We start from the raw sequence: 14,737 nt of genomic DNA, 5'->3' as shown, positions 1-14,737 counted from the left end.
AGGCTCCCGGCACCGCGGGCAGGTCGCCCGGCGCCCGAAGGCAGGAGCCCCTCGGGCGCTGCCGCCGCGCAGGAAGCCGCAGGTGGGGGCCGGGGCCGCGCGGCGGTTGGCAGCGGCGGCAGCGCCTGGAGCCCCGCTGAGACGCTCCCTGCCGGCACCCCGCGTGCCAGCTGCCGCTGCCGGGCCGGGCCGGGCTGGGCCGGGCCTTGGGCACCCAGGGACCCTTCTGGCTCCGGCAGGACCCTGCACCCTCCCTGCCCCAAGGGGACCCCTCTCCCCCCTCTCCCTTCTCCCCTCCCAGCTCCAAGGCGACCCCTCTGCCTTCTCCCCTCTTCCTTCTCCCCTCTCCCCTCTCCCCTCCCTGCCCTGAGGAGACTCCTCTCTCCTCTCCCCCCTCCCTTCTCCCCTCTCCCTTCTCCTCTCCCAGCCCTGAGGAGACCCCTCTCCCCCCTCCCTTCTCCCCTCTCCCCTCTCCCCTCCCCCCCAGAGGACCCCTCTCCCCTCTCCCCTCCCTGCCCTGAGGAGACCCCTCTCCCCTCTCCCCCCTCCCTTCTCCCCCCTCCCCTCTCCCTTCTCCCCTCCCAGCCCTGAGGAGACTCCCCTCCCCTCTCCCCTCCCCCCCAGAGGACCCCTCTCCCCTCTCCCCTCCCAGCCCTGAGGAGACTCCTCTCCCCTCTCCCCCCTCCCTTCTCCCCTCTCCCCCCTCCCTTCTCCCCCCTCCCCTCTCCCCTCCCCGCTCCCGGCCGCGGCCCCGGGAGGCGCCGGGCCCCACCGGCGGGGGGCGCCGCAGCGCGGCGGCAGGTGGCGGCAGGTGGCGGCAGGGGGCGGCAGGGGGCGCTGCGGGGGCGCCGGGGCCGCGGGCGCTCGGCCGGGCGGCGAGGCGGCGGCGGCGGCGAGGAGGCGGCGGCGGCGGCGGGACGGCGGCGGCCATGGCCGGGGCGCGGGGCGGGCGGGCGGAGCCGGCGGCGGCGGCGGCGGCGTCGGTGTCGGCGCGGCTGCTCCGCCTGGAGGCGCGGCTGGCTCGGGCCGAGCGGCAGCTCCGCGCCGCCCTCTCGCTGCGCGGCCGCCTCGAGGCGCTGGAGCGGCGGCTGGAGGAGCAGCGCGGCCCCGGCGGCGGTCCCGGTCCCGGCAGCGGGGGGCCGGTGAGCCTGGAGGACGTGTGGGTGCACTTCAGCGAGCGGGAGTGGCGGGCGCTGCGCGGCTGGCAGCGCGCCCTGCACCGCGCCGTCATGAGGAGCAACTGCGACCTGCTGCTCTCCCTCGGTGAGCGCCGCGCCCGCCGCCTCGCGCCTCGCGCCTCCGCCTCCGCCTCCGCCCGGGCGACGCGGGGTCCTTCTGCGGCGCCTCGGCCTCCGCGCGGGCGACACGAGGTGTCGGGGCCCTTCTGCGGCACCCCTGCCTCCACCCGGGCGATGCGGGGTCCTTCTGCAGCGCCTCGGCCTCCGCGCGGGCGACACGAGGCGTCGGGGCCCTTCTGCGGCGCCTCAGCCTCCGTGCAGGCGACACGGGGTCCTTCTGCGGCGCCTCGGCCTCCGCCCGGGCGACACGAGGCGTCGCGGCCCTTCTGTGGCACCTCGGCCTCCGCCCGGGCGACACGAGGCGTTGGGGCCCTTCTGCGGCGCCTCGGCCTCCGCCCGGGCGACACGAGGCGTCGCGGCCCTTCTGTGGCACCTTGGCCTCCGCGCGGGCGACGCGAGGCGTCGCGGCCCTTCTGAGGCACCTTGGCCTCCGCCCGGGCGACACGAGGCGTCGGGGCCCTTCTGCAGCACCTCAGCCTCCACACGGGCGACACAAGGCGTCGGGGCCCTTCTGCGGCGCCTCGGCCTCCGCCCGGGCGACACAAGGCATCGGGGCCCTTCTGTGGTGCCTCGGCCTCCGCGCAGGCGACACGAGGCGTCAGGGCCCTTCTCCTCGCGCCCTCGGCCTCTCCCCATGGCTCCCACTTCATTTTCCAAGCCTTGGCGGTTTGGCGTCTCGTCGCTACCTCCTTTTCCGGAGGGCCGGTGCTGAGTCACCATTCTCCTTCGCCCGGCTGCCGAGCTGCCTGCCGTCGCGCGTGCCGAGCCCTGCCGTTCGCCCGTGTCCGTATTGCTAGCCCAGGCGGGGTGGTTTCCCCCTTTCCCGGTTTGCAGGCTGGCTGTTTGAAATGCCTTTCCGCTCCGTTTGCCCAGGTGTATGCGATGTAGTCGCTTTTACGCGTGCACAGAGTTTTGCTCTGATTCATTGATTGCATTACGCAGGTGTAAAGGTACGGTAATCTGTAGGGAATCGGCCCGTCTGCTTTCCCACGTATTTCATGGGCATCTCTTTCTTTTTTTCAATAAGTTTCACTCATAATTCTCTCTCACTAAGTTTTCTAACCTTTTCTAAGCTATCAAGTAGCGGATATGCAGCAGTGCTTTCTGAAGGGCCAGGACAGAGCTGGGCATTTTACTGAGTGACGGAAAAGGGAATGACATAACGACAGAGCCAAAATAGAAACAGAACCGGAGAACTACAGTTCAAAGATGATTTCCTCACCCAGGGCTACGTATAACCTGTCTGCGTTAGCTGATGGGTGCTACAACAAATGGATGTTGCGCTTGCATGAAACACTTGTGTGTTTCTGAAGCTTCAACATCTGCTCAGGATTTGACTACAAATATATGTAGTTCTGTTTGAGAGATCTTGGTCAGCAAGAACTGGAACTGAAGTGAGGTTTTCCCTGGTGCATGAACTGGAGCAGAGCTGCTGTGCCTGAGATGGGATGAGGCTTGGAACTAATTCTGTATATGGAATTAAAATAGCATTTCTCCCTACAAACAGAACATCCAGTTTATACGGAAGACAGCTTAACCGACGTTAAGCAAGAGGAAGAGTTGTGCACTGCAGATCTGCAGGATGTGGAGAGCAGAGGAGCTCCTGAAGAGCCCTGCCTAGGTGAGTAACTGCATACCTCAGAGGGGAAAAAAAAATGAGGGATTAAATTCCAGGCTTTTTACCTCTCCTCATGTGTTCCAAATCTTTTATAGAAAGCTCACGAGTTTCAAACAGACTTGCCACTGGTCCTGACTGATAAGCAGCTGGTATTTCATCTTTCCCTTCTCACAGTCGTTTTTGAGTTTGTAGAATGTGTGGCTGCTTTTCAGCTAAGCAGCAGTGTGGAATAGGAAACGTTTCATTTCCCCTCAAACTCCTTACTTTGCATCCCTCAAGTTGACAGCTGCAAGCTGATCAGACACCTTGTGCAAAGTGGGCCATTATTCACTTTTGGGGGCCAATATGTTAATCTGGAGGAGGAAAAATCAGTGACAGAACGAGGTGTGTGGTTGGTGCAGCCTGTTGCACGAGTGTCTGAAGAGGGAAGCAGGACTGCGTGTGCTGTTCTGGCGCCAGAGGAACTGGACTGGCTGTGGCAGGTCCTTTGCTGCTCCGCTCCACGTCCCTTGTGGTCTTCTCATGGATTCTGCAAGGCTACAGGGCCTCTTCTCCTGCATATCCAGCGTTTTCAGGCTGCCTTTTCCCTTCCCTCTTCACCTTTCCTCCGTGTTTTTTCTGACATGAATGAGCACGCTGACATCTTGGTAGTGCTGTTCCTGTAGCAGATAGTACCTGGCGAGACTGCTCAGCCCAGAGACTTGTTCCTTGCCTTCTCATTTTGGTGGTGCCTCCTTGCATTTCAAAAACCTGTGCTGCTTTGGAGCGTGACTGTCCTCACTCTGCACAAAGGGTAGCAGCTCTGAGTGGTGGCTCCATGTTGGCTGATTTTACCTGGCCTCTAGTGTGTAATGCAACCTGGGATTTTTAGACCTTTCCATCCGGTTTCATTAATAAGCTGAGTTTATGGGAGCTTGTGTAAAATCCAGGGTTGACATGCAGGTGGGGGGGAACACGTTTCACAGTTGTGAAACTCGGACCTTAAGCTCCTTTGATATACTTGTCATGAATTTTCTCCTCCAGCAGAGCAAGCGTTTTATGAGCCTGACACTTCAAGTCAGACCAAGAAAGGCCAAGAAGTTCATGTCAGAGAGCTGCCAGATGCAGAGGGCGACGACCTCCCTGGAGACCCTTACGCAGGTGAGGATTCCATGGAAAAACTCCCAGTGTAGGAATTTCTCTCTCAGGTGGCTCTCAATGGCTGTGCCTTCCCTAAGGCTTTCTCAGGACTTTTCTCATCCTTGTGAATGCCCAAATCTTCCATGCCTTGCATCTTTCTCCAGTGTCTCTCTGTTGTATAAATTCTCCCCAATGAACAGGGTTTCAGGCTTGTACAACTGATGTTTTATCTTGGATTAAACAAGAGGAGGAGCCATACCTCCATGAACGACAAGACTTGGAGAAAGAAGAAATCTCTGCAGATCCCAGTACAGGTCAGTAGTGGATTTGATCTGAGATTTCCAGGGGCAGTAAATCTTTACAGCATTTCTGATATGGTATTAAACGGCACAGCCATACAATGTAAGCCATGAATGAACTGGTGCAAACCTCAGTCTACTAGTTTGTATTTGTTCACAGAATTTTCATGTTCTGTCAGCTGAAGAGTCACCTTCTTCTCTCAGGTGGCCTAAAACTGTTATAAACACAGTCTTGGTTTTCTGTTTAGGAAGCACAGTTGGGTGCTCAGGCCTTACAGATCGAGTTTGTTCTTCCGACTGGTTTGTTAGTATCTAGACCTGGAACCAATGAACATGGAGCCCTGACTTCATGTTCCCAAGCAGGAGAGCTAATTTGGCGCAAAAGAGAAGGCAGCTTTCCTGCAAAGCAATTTTAGGACATGCTGAATGGAGATGTCCATGCTAACATTCATGCAGAGGTGTTTTTTGTACAGGGCACACCTGGAATATGGATCATGCTTGAGATGCAGTTAATATGATTCGTCTTGAGATCAAGACTTAACCTCAGGGATCGGGTGTGTAGGTTTGGGTAGGGATATTAAATACAATCTCTTAAGCCACAACCCAGGACAATTCAGTATAGCTCTTAAGTGCTTAATTGACAAGGAGGTGCAAAGAAATATTTTGCATAGAGGTCTGTTGGTAGCCTCAAATTCCTTCACTTTACGTAAATAATGCAGACATTCATGAACAGATGATGAAATTACTGTAGACTAAAGCAATGTATAAACTCTCAGCACGTCAGTAACTCTGTGGGAACTGCCCGTGTGAATGGTTTTACCCCACAGGAAAAAGTTCATCCAGGATACTCCCCTAGTATAAGGCTGGATCAGCTCTGCCTAAATCCTTCCTGAGAGATACTTGTTCAAACTGCTCTTAAAGACTCCAGAGAGTCGGACTCCCCGCCTGACTCGGGCCGTCTCTTCCAGACTTTCCAGTCTATACTTCGAAAGTATAACCTGGAGTTGCTGTGGTGAGAGGACATGCATAAACATTTACTGCAGAACAGCTGGTGTTTTTTATGTTCGCACTCGAACTTGGCCTGTGGTAACATGTTTGTGTGCTTATGTCCTAATTTACAGCAGGAGAAATAAGAGCACAGAGTGTTCATGCAGTGTAGACGGACTCAGCTGAGTGGTGCTGCTGAGAGACACTTGGTCCCTTATGATGCTAAATGTAGTGGAGTCTTGCTATAGCGATAGTCAGGTGCTGGAAGGGTCACAGATCTTAGGGAAGAGAAGAATCTTGGTGCACTAGAGAGCTGGGCTAAAGAGCATTGGTGAAAATAATCTTGCAAATGAAACCCTGGATATTTGTCACGGGAAACAACAGTTCCTTAAAGAAAGAGGGAATTTGCAGGTCAGGAGAATAGCAGGGAGGGAAAAGTGGGTTTTTTTCTGTTCAGTGATGATTCTAGAGCTGTGGCTAAGCAGCTAAGATGCCAAGTACCTTTTTGGGTTGGATTACTGTGAGTCTTAAATGTTTTCAGAAGAAAGCAGGAGAGGTGTCTAGGGGAAAGGCAGACTGACCGAAAGCTCTTAGCCTGGGCACGGCTGTGCATTGAGCCTGAGCTGTGTGTGATCCCTGGGCTCCTCGTGCCAGGCATTTTGGGGGATCACCTGTGAGGTGGGAGAACCTTCCTCTTCGCTCAGCGCTGATCTGAGCAAAGATAGGGCAGGAAAGGATTTCCCCTCAGGAGTCCCGCCAGCAGAGACACTAGTTTACATAGGAGAAGGGGTGCGTTTGCCCTGTCTCGCTTGGCTGGCTTAGGTGTGTTAGCTTGGAGCCTTGCTTCTCTGGATACTTGGTGGAGTCTCCAAAGAAGAAGTGGGAGCACGGAGGTGGGATGCTGTCCGCTCCGCTGATTGCATGAGAAACTTTGGCCTCAAACTCAGGGTATCTAAATGAGAGGGTGAGGATGAGACACTGTAACTCTTTCTCCTGAAGACTGGTTTTCAGAGGCTTTCAGACAGAGGCGTGAAGTACCTTTGATAGTCAGGGATTGAAACTTTTGTATCCAGCCATTAAACAATGATATTTCTTATTGCAGTGAACATACATACAGTGCAAAGCAAACCTGATACTGCATCAGTCATTTTTAGAGTGATACTCTAAAAATGTTTGATACTGCATCAGTGATTTCAAAAGCAATTGCAAAGAGACCTTTTTTTTTTTTTTTTCCCCTGGAGATTTGTTTCAGTGAAATGCTGGTACTTGCCCTCCCCCTCAGTATTAATGCCTTCCATCTTATTTACTTTGCTTGTCTGTCCGCTGGTGCGACGTGGCCATGGACTTGGAGGGGTAAGTTCTGTGATACTCTTAAGGGGCTTTCTTAATTAAAAGACTGTAACATCTGTTCTCTTTTAGTGAATGATGAAAACACAAAGAGTAATCCTCAGGCCGATTGTTCTGAAAGCGCTGTGTGTGACCCTGATGCACCGGGAACACCTGGAGAAAAGGTTTCCAAGGATCCCGGCCCTGGAGTGACATGGGACAGTCGGTGGAATTCAGAAATGATGGAAGCAACCGCCACCAGGAACAACACTGGAGATTACACTCACAGTGACCAACGGTTCGGTGAGCACTTAGATTTCTTTAGCACTCAGGAAAACGGTGTCGGAGAGAGACCACATGCATACAACAAATGTGAAGGAAACTCAAGCCAGCAAGGGCATCTTCAGGCTCCCCAGGGAGCCCAAGAAGGGGAGATGTTTCCAGGCCCCACGTCTGAGAAAAGTCTCGACAACAGGGCGTCTCGTACGCTGCGCTCACACCCACGTGCTCCAAGTGAGAAACGCATCCGGCAGAGGGCTGCTCCTGACTGCCGAGAGGGGCTGCCGCCAGGGCAGCAGCGGGTGGCCTGCACCGAGCACGGACAAAACCCCAAAGGCTCAGCCAGGCTTAGTGACCGCAGCGGCCTTCGTGGAGGGGATCGGCTGTCTGCACGCACAGAAGGTGTGGAGAACTTCCCCGCTGAAACCCCGTTAACCAGCTGCTGCCGGGATCACCCGGGGGCCACGTCAGACGCGTGTGCCGTGTGGGGGCGACACTACCCGGCCAAGGGCAGCTCAGCAAGCCACCTGCAGGGCCAGGGGAAAGGGAAGTCCTACATATGCAGTGACTGTGGGAAAAGCTTCATTTGCCATTCCTGGCTTCTTAGACACCAGATGACTCACACAGGAGAGAGGCCGTACAAGTGCTCCGCGTGTGACAAAAGCTACAGGAGAAAGGATTATCTTCTAAAGCACCAGCGCCAGCATTCGGGAGAAAGGCTGTTCCAGTGCCACCTGTGCGGGAAAAGGTTTGTGCTCAGGAGGAGTTTCATTAAGCATCAGGAAAGTCACACGCAAGAAACACAGGTAACTTTGGCCAACTGGCATGGCGCAGACACCAGGGGATTGGTAATGCCCTCCGTGTAGCGAGGCCTGTCCGGCCGTGGCTTCCCCAGGCTGTTTGGATATCATCTGTGCTGGGCAGGAAGGCAGGACAGCAGCAGGATCGCCCAGCTCTGGAGTCCGGCTTCTTGGAGTCCGGAGTGAGAGCAGAGACCGGGCCTCTTGGTCTAAAAACAAATGAGTTAAAGTTACTAATTGTCCACTAAACAAGTGAAGCAGTGCCAGGAAACACCCCCTAGTGCAAAATGCTTAGGAAAAGGGAGCGTCAACCCTGTGGTTAGAAGAGCCGCTCGGACCATTTAAGAGAAGCCTCTAGAGGAAATGGCAAGCGGATAGCGGGGAGCAGAGCTGAGGGGTTCCTTGTTCCTGCAGGTAAACCGTGGGAGCTCTGGGGGTTCGGTACTGCTGAACCTTGCCTCAGCTGACGGGAGGTGGAGAGGATCCTGAAGGTGGGGGGCTGACCTGCGTAATGTGTTGTAAAATGACCAGAAAGCCTAGGATATGGTTTTCACTTCCCATAGCCATAAACTTTGTTCTGCTGCACTTACTTTACCATGTCATTACAGGTCTGGTGTGTACATTTTTATGTACAGTTTTCTGTATCCAATGAAAATAGAACATTTAAATGCTTGCTAAATGTTCTCCTTCAGGAACTGTATTTTTATTCATATTTAATGTTTCTTAAGGGGGAAGGAGCTGGTGAGAGCCTGACATGCTGTTACATTACAAGGACACAATGCATTCCTTTTAGTAATAAAAAGTTCTGGATGTATTATCTACAACCTTGTCAATGCTATTGAGCCTTGTGAAAACGGATGGCAGCAGCAGCCCTGGCTGAGCTGGGCAAGAAGCAACCCATTTTGGTTCAGGGCTCATTTAATCTCGGCGAGTTGTGACAAGCTACATTAAGCAGCCATTTTACTCGCACGTTTCTGCTTAAGTTTTGTTAGGATGCTTCTTTTATGGCTGGAAATTTCTCTTTTTGTCATGACAATTGTTAGGGATATTCTGTGAGCTTGGAAGTGAGTCATTCCCAGAATCACAGAATGGTTGAGGTTGGCAGGGACTTTTGGAGATCAATCCCCTGCTCCAGCAGGGTCACCTAGAGCACGTTGTCCAGGACCATGTCCAGGTGGCTTTTGAACATCTCCAAGGATGGAGACTCCACAACCTCTCTGGGCAACCTGTTCCAGTGCTCTGTCACCTCACAATAAAGAAGTTTTTCCTCATGTTCACACAGAACTTCCTGTGTTTCCGTTTGTGCCCGTTGCCTCGCGTCCTGTCGCTGGGCACTACTGAGAAGAGTCTGGCCCCATCCTCTCCACACCCTCCCATCAGGTATTTATATGCACTGATAAGATCCCCCCTCAGTCTTCTCTTCTCCAGGCTGAACAGTCCCAGCTCTCTCAGTCTTTCCTCCTAAGAGAGATGCTCCAGTCCCCTAATCATCTTTGTGGCCCTTCGCTGGACTTGCTCCAGTAGCGCCACATCCCTCTTGTACTGGGGAGCCCAGAACTGGACCCAGTACTCCAGATGTGGCCTCACCAGGGCTGAGGAGAGGGGCAGGATCACCCCCCTCGACCTGCTGGCAACACTCTTCCCGATGCACCCCAGGATACCATTGGCCTTCTTGGCCACAAGGGCACATTGCTGCCTCATGGTCACCTTGGTGTCCACCAGCACTCCCAGGTCCTTCTCTGCAGAGCTGCTTTCCAGCAGGTCAACCCCCAACCTGTACTGGTGCATGGTGCACCATGCTGACTCCTCCTGATCCCCTTCTTGTCCTCCAAGTGCTTGGAGATGGTCTCCAGGATGCGCTGCTCCATCATTCCACAGGCGAAGGAGAAAGGATGAGGAAAACGCAGGTAAGTAGCCAACTATGGGAAACAGCCGCTTTCCCTCAGGTGCAGAGGCCGAGCCAGGCTCCTTCGCAGGACTGGGGCCGGAACCGGCGCTTCCCCGGGAGTCGAGGAGAGCCGGGCGCCCTTCCCCCGCGGAGCTGCCTCCGGGGCGCCCGCGGCCCCGCTGCGCCGGGAACCCGCCGCCGCCGCCTCGGCCCGGCCCGGAGCAGGCCGCGGCCCCGCTGCGCCGTTGCCAGGACAACGAGAGGGCGCAGAGCCGCCGCGCTCCACCCTCCCCGTGAAGTCACGGCGGCCTCCTCCAATGAGCGCCCTCCGCCTTCGCCGACCGGCCAATGGGAGAGAGCGTACCCGCCCCTCCCGCCCTTACAGGGGGGGCTGCTCCTCACGCGCTGGCGCCGATTGGTTTCCGCGCGCGCCCCGCGCACCAATGGGGAGGCGGGGCGGGAGCGGAACGAGAGGCGTCTGGCCAATCGCGAAGGGAGGCGGGGCGGCGCTCCGCACGCACGGCAGCCGTCTCGCCCGATTGGCCGTCGCCCGGGCGGCGCGGCGGGGCCGCGCGGAGGTAAGATGGCCGCCGGGCGGAGGCGGTGAGCGCGCTGCGCGGCGGCGCGGGGAGAGAGGAAGGGGGGGGGGAGCTAGGCCCGCCTCTCGCCGCCGGGACCCACAATGCCGCGGGGCCCCGGCGCGGCGGGGTGCGGGGGGGCTGCGTCCCCCTTTCGGTGCCGCCGCCGTGGGGCGGGAGGGGGGGGGAAGGGGCGGCCCGGGGTGCGGGGCCGGGGGAGGCCTGCGATGCCCCGGGGCAGCTGCCCGCTGCTCTTCGGGGTTCCAGCGTGCCCCGGTGATTCCTGCTCCCTGGCCGGCGTCTCACACGTGGCTCCCTGACACCCACCTTCCCCCTTGTGTCAGCTGCGCCTTGGGGAAGTCTCCATTTCGCTTCCCCACGTGTAAAGCCAAGTTTTAACGTTTCGGAGGATATTTGACCATCGCCCTTCTGAATGACTGTGCAGTAAGCTTTGCGATGGAGCGTGTTAGCCCTCCCCACGGATACCCCAGCTGATGAAGTGCATTTATGTCTATATATGCGTATGCATGCCTAGTGGGAGTCACTTTAAACATAAATCTGCGTGGTAGTCCCTTAAGCTACTTTAAAAGGTTTTTTTTTCCCCCCTTTCAGATCGTATAAAGTTGCTCAGAAGTGGGAAGCCGTATGCTGCTGGCTGCCCTGAGGAAAAGGGAACCCGGCTTCTCTCTGTGCCTTAGATGTCAGCTATGGTGAGGTCCACATCTCTTTCCGTGAAGTGCAGCACCATGTTTAGCTTCTCTGGGAACTCGGCTCTTTCTGTCTCTCACAAACATGTTTTTTCTTGAGATGTTTAGGTCTATTTAATATTAAAACCGTAGTTGATTAAAAACTCTTGAAACCCTCCTCCTGGCACGTTATTTTGGGATTTGTTCCTGTTTCTCATTGTAAAATGGTTTATTGCTCAGCGCTGAACTGTCAAAATGCTACCAGTGGGGTGTATAAAAACAGTACAGTTACTTTCTATGGTTTTCCTTTACAAAATAAACCTCTCTTAAAGCAGTGGATTCACAACATGGGTCGTGACATGGGAACACCTTCTAAACATCAGCGACTGTGTTCTATGCATTTTGAGGACAGTTCTTTTGAAATTGACCCCTTAAAAATTAGAAAAAACAGATGCCTCCTTGTGATATGTGCTAATTTGTTACATCAACTCGGGAAGTGATTATACGATGAAACTAGGCACTAAGTACGGGCTATCAACTCGTGAAGTGATTTTACCATGAAACTAGGCGCTAAGTACGGGCTATCACCACAGTGATTGTACTGAGCCAGCAGAGCGATATTGCATTGTGAAATGGATGCGCGCGACCTGAAGGGCACCACGCACAACGCAGAGGAAGACCCCAGCCTTCATCCCGACCCCCCCCCCCAGCAACAGCCGGTGCAACCGCAGAAGTTACAGGAAGTGCTACGTATATCTGGAACTAGAAGCGCATATAAGGGGACTGTGAGCGGGGGATCGCGCGCGCCGTTGGTGGAGCAGGAGACTCCCCGGCCGCCCAGCGCTGTTTTGCTTACTTGTAACTTGCTCAATTATTCCATTAAATTGGGATTTATGCAACCCGGCCCGAGTGGTTGTCAATTTGTCACGTTTACCTATAACAATTTTGGTGCCGTGACTCGGATGCAGGTCTCCCTGGTTTCAGGACTCTGACTCAGGGGAGGCGCCCCGTCTTTGGATGGCCCCTGAGTGGGTAGTTCCCCTACCACAACCTGTATTTCCGAACCCTAAATCGGACAAGTAAGCAAAAGAACTGCAGTACCCCGTAAACTTTGTGCACGAAGATCTGAATGAAGACTCAGGACTGAGTGAGTATTGGTATGCGGTTCCGTTCGGTTGGGGTGGGATACCCGGAGCACGTCTGAGTGAGACGTCCCCAGGGGACGGAGTGAGTGCGGACCCTCCAGGAGGGTGATTGTGTAGCGGGGGACCGAAAAGGGGCACCCGTCGGCCGACTGGGCCGCCCGCTGCGAAGGGACAACCGTCCTAGCAGTTAAAGACTCGGGTGGTGTGAGTGCGGTCCCCTGCGGAAAGAGAGTGACTGGGGTGGGTGCTCCGGAAGATGGGACAGAAAAAGAGCAAGTCTTCTGATCCCATAGAGGGCTTTACGGTACGGTTACCGGATATACCGCCCGATAGCCCTTTAGGATTAATGATTAAGTACTGGAACGATTGGCCCTCCAGAAAAAGCAAAAGCTGAGAAAAAAATGGTATACTACTGTATGCAAGTACGGGGTGGGAAGCAGATTAGAAGAGACCACCTTTTTTGGCCAGTATACGGGTCTTTTGAAAATTGGATATGTCAGGCTCTAACTATATATGTGAATTCAAAGGAGCCCTTTAGTTTAGAAGAAAGTGAGTACGCTAGTTTATGGATAAGACCAGATACTCGGACCATGATATTTACCCTGAAAGAGAAGGGTTCGAGGAAGAAAAGCAAAATATTGGAGGAACTTCCCGTTTCTCCTCCCCCCTATATTCCCTCAGCTCCGGCTCAAAACCCAACACCAGCCCCTCCTCGTAGCCCCCCCCCCCCCCCAACGACCCCGGACTGGGATCTAGACCCTCCTAGTTCCCCAGAAGAAACCCGAAGGGTCACGAGGAGTCAAACGAGGGGAGGTGGGCGACCTGATCAGCTGTACCCCTTGCGAGAACTCCCCATGGGAGGACCACAACCGGGGATGGGATTTGTGTCTATGCCCCTGAGTTCAGGGGACGTACGGGATTTCAAGAAAGAAATGGGGAATTTATTAGAAGACCCTTTAGGGGTAGCTGAGAAATTAGATCAGTTTTTAGGTCCTAACCTTTATACATGGGAGGAATTACAATCCATCTTAAGTATATTATTTACAGTGGAGGAAAGGGAAATGATCCGTAGGGCTGGGATGCGGATTTGGGATCAACAACACCAACAAGGTCCCGCAGCAGATATCAAATGGCCGATCTCAGAATCATCGTGGGAAGCCTTTGGAAACCCGGACAATTTAAAAGTAACCTTTAAGAAGAAACCTAGAAATCTCGATAAGTAAGACCACCTTTGTAAAACCCCATATCGTATTTGTTATCCCTTTGTGTGTTATGAATGTAGGGTTTATAAAGAAAAGTAGTGGACTCATTGGTGGTACAGGTACTTCCCTAGCAGCAGTTGTCACCCTTGTTATGACAAATTGACCTATTTGACATTAAAAGATCTTAAGAAAAGATCGGTGGAATGGTGGGAAGCTTTTGCTAAAGGGGTACAACCAGAGAAAGGTTGTACCCACGCCAACCACCCCGATCACATAAGGCCAACATTGAAAACACCAATTGTAGGTGGACCGTGCCGTATGTTGAGTGTCACTCTGGAGAACTGGGAAGCCTTTAAAAATCCAAAAAGCTCATACAGGAGGTTCCCCTGAAGAATACGGCTGCTGTCGAGAAGACGGTACACCCTGCTGCTCTGAGCAAAAGAGTAGGCAGAGGAGACAGAGACGTATGGAAACTGTGGGGATTGAGGCCGATAAGCCACCTCCTAAGCAGGGATACCCAAAATTGTAAGGCCCAGACTCTTTAAAGTCCCAGAGACACTTGGCATCACGGATCGCCCCTCCAAGGCATTAAGGGTTCGTAAAATATCCGTTAACCAAGCCATGGGTCCACTACTCCTCTGGAAGATGATTGTGCTGGGCTTATTAGGAAGACGAATCAAAGGGGAACATAATATACACCAACCCTTTAAGTGGTCGTTAATAAGGTGGGAGGATCAAACAGTGATCCAAGTACGAAGTGTACCCGGGAGTCCTACATTCACCGCTACTTTATGTGAGTTGGTGCCTATTGAACCATGTCTAGATCATATGGGGTTTTACTTTTGTCCTAGTTCTAATCCTGGGCGAGGATACTGTAACTACCCAAACTCTTATTATTGTGCTTATTGGGGATGTGAAACTATAGCCTCTGATTGGACTCCAGAAGCAGGGTTAGATAAGTTTTTATCAGTAAAATGGGGGCCTTCTGGGTGTAACTCCCCCCCAAAGAGGATTTCCAGATGGGGTATCGGGGAAATCCCCACTATACCCCCCCCCCGGGAACTTGTAAACATTTAGTGATAAATATCGCACATCCGGAGGATCCGGGATGGTTTTTGGGAAAAACCTGGGAAGTCCGTTACTGGGAGTCCGGGACCGATAGAGGTGGATTAATTTCCATAAAGAAAGATGCTCTCCCTGGCACAGGAGGCTGTTGTTCGATTTGATGAACAAATTAAAAGGGACCAAAACAAAAAGGGGGGATTGTGACAGGTGCTAATTTGTTACATCAACTCGGGAAGTGATTTTACGATGAAACGAGGCGCTAAGTACGGGCTATCAACTCGTGGAGTGATTTTACCATGAAACGAGGCGCTAAGTACGGGCTATCACCACAATGATTGTACTGAGCCCCACGCACAACGCAGAGGAAGACCACAGCCTTCATCCCGACCCCCCCCCCCCCCCAGCAACAGCCGGCGCAACCACAGAAGTTACAGGCATATAAGGGGA

At 54.2% G+C, this 14,737-nt stretch overlaps 1 protein-coding gene and 1 long non-coding RNA gene across 5 annotated transcripts; both read left to right on the top strand.

Annotated features, from left to right (window-relative positions):
- Positions 1-929: 929 nt before the first annotated feature.
- LOC106496059 (zinc finger protein 282-like) lies at positions 930-9,044 on the top strand. The gene is made up of 5 exons (XM_067292231.1): positions 930-1,263; positions 2,806-2,919; positions 3,940-4,056; positions 4,236-4,349; positions 6,741-9,044. Exons 1-5 carry the CDS (start codon positions 930-932, stop codon positions 7,790-7,792), a joined length of 1,731 nt encoding a protein of 576 aa, XP_067148332.1. The 3' UTR covers positions 7,793-9,044.
- Positions 9,045-9,439: 395 nt separating this feature from the next.
- LOC136991324 (uncharacterized) lies at positions 9,440-11,777 on the top strand. 4 transcript variants are annotated; one of them, XR_010883556.1, is made up of 2 exons: positions 9,440-9,633; positions 10,805-11,777. It is a non-coding gene; the product is annotated as an uncharacterized lncRNA (long non-coding RNA). The 4 variants fall into 4 exon arrangements; XR_010883555.1 differs by lacking the exon at positions 9,440-9,633 and adding an exon at positions 10,115-10,192; XR_010883554.1 differs by lacking the exon at positions 9,440-9,633 and adding an exon at positions 10,178-10,217.
- Positions 11,778-14,737: the final 2,960 nt, after the last annotated feature.

This window comes from Apteryx mantelli, chromosome 2 (assembly GCF_036417845.1).
Source record: "Apteryx mantelli isolate bAptMan1 chromosome 2, bAptMan1.hap1, whole genome shotgun sequence".
NCBI lineage: Eukaryota > Metazoa > Chordata > Aves > Apterygiformes > Apterygidae > Apteryx > Apteryx mantelli.
This window is presented reverse-complemented; position numbering and strand designations above follow the sequence as displayed.

Coding starts and splice junctions, on each gene's coding strand:
- LOC106496059 (XM_067292231.1), top strand. CDS start 930: ATGGCCGGGGCGCGGGGCGGGCGGGCGGAGCCGGCGGCGGCGGCGGCG. Junction 2,920..3,939: donor TCCTGAAGAGCCCTGCCTAG/GTGAGTAACTGC, acceptor TTTCTCCTCCAG/CAGAGCAAGCGTTTTATGAG. Junction 4,057..4,235: donor CCCTGGAGACCCTTACGCAG/GTGAGGATTCCA, acceptor CCCAATGAACAG/GGTTTCAGGCTTGTACAACT.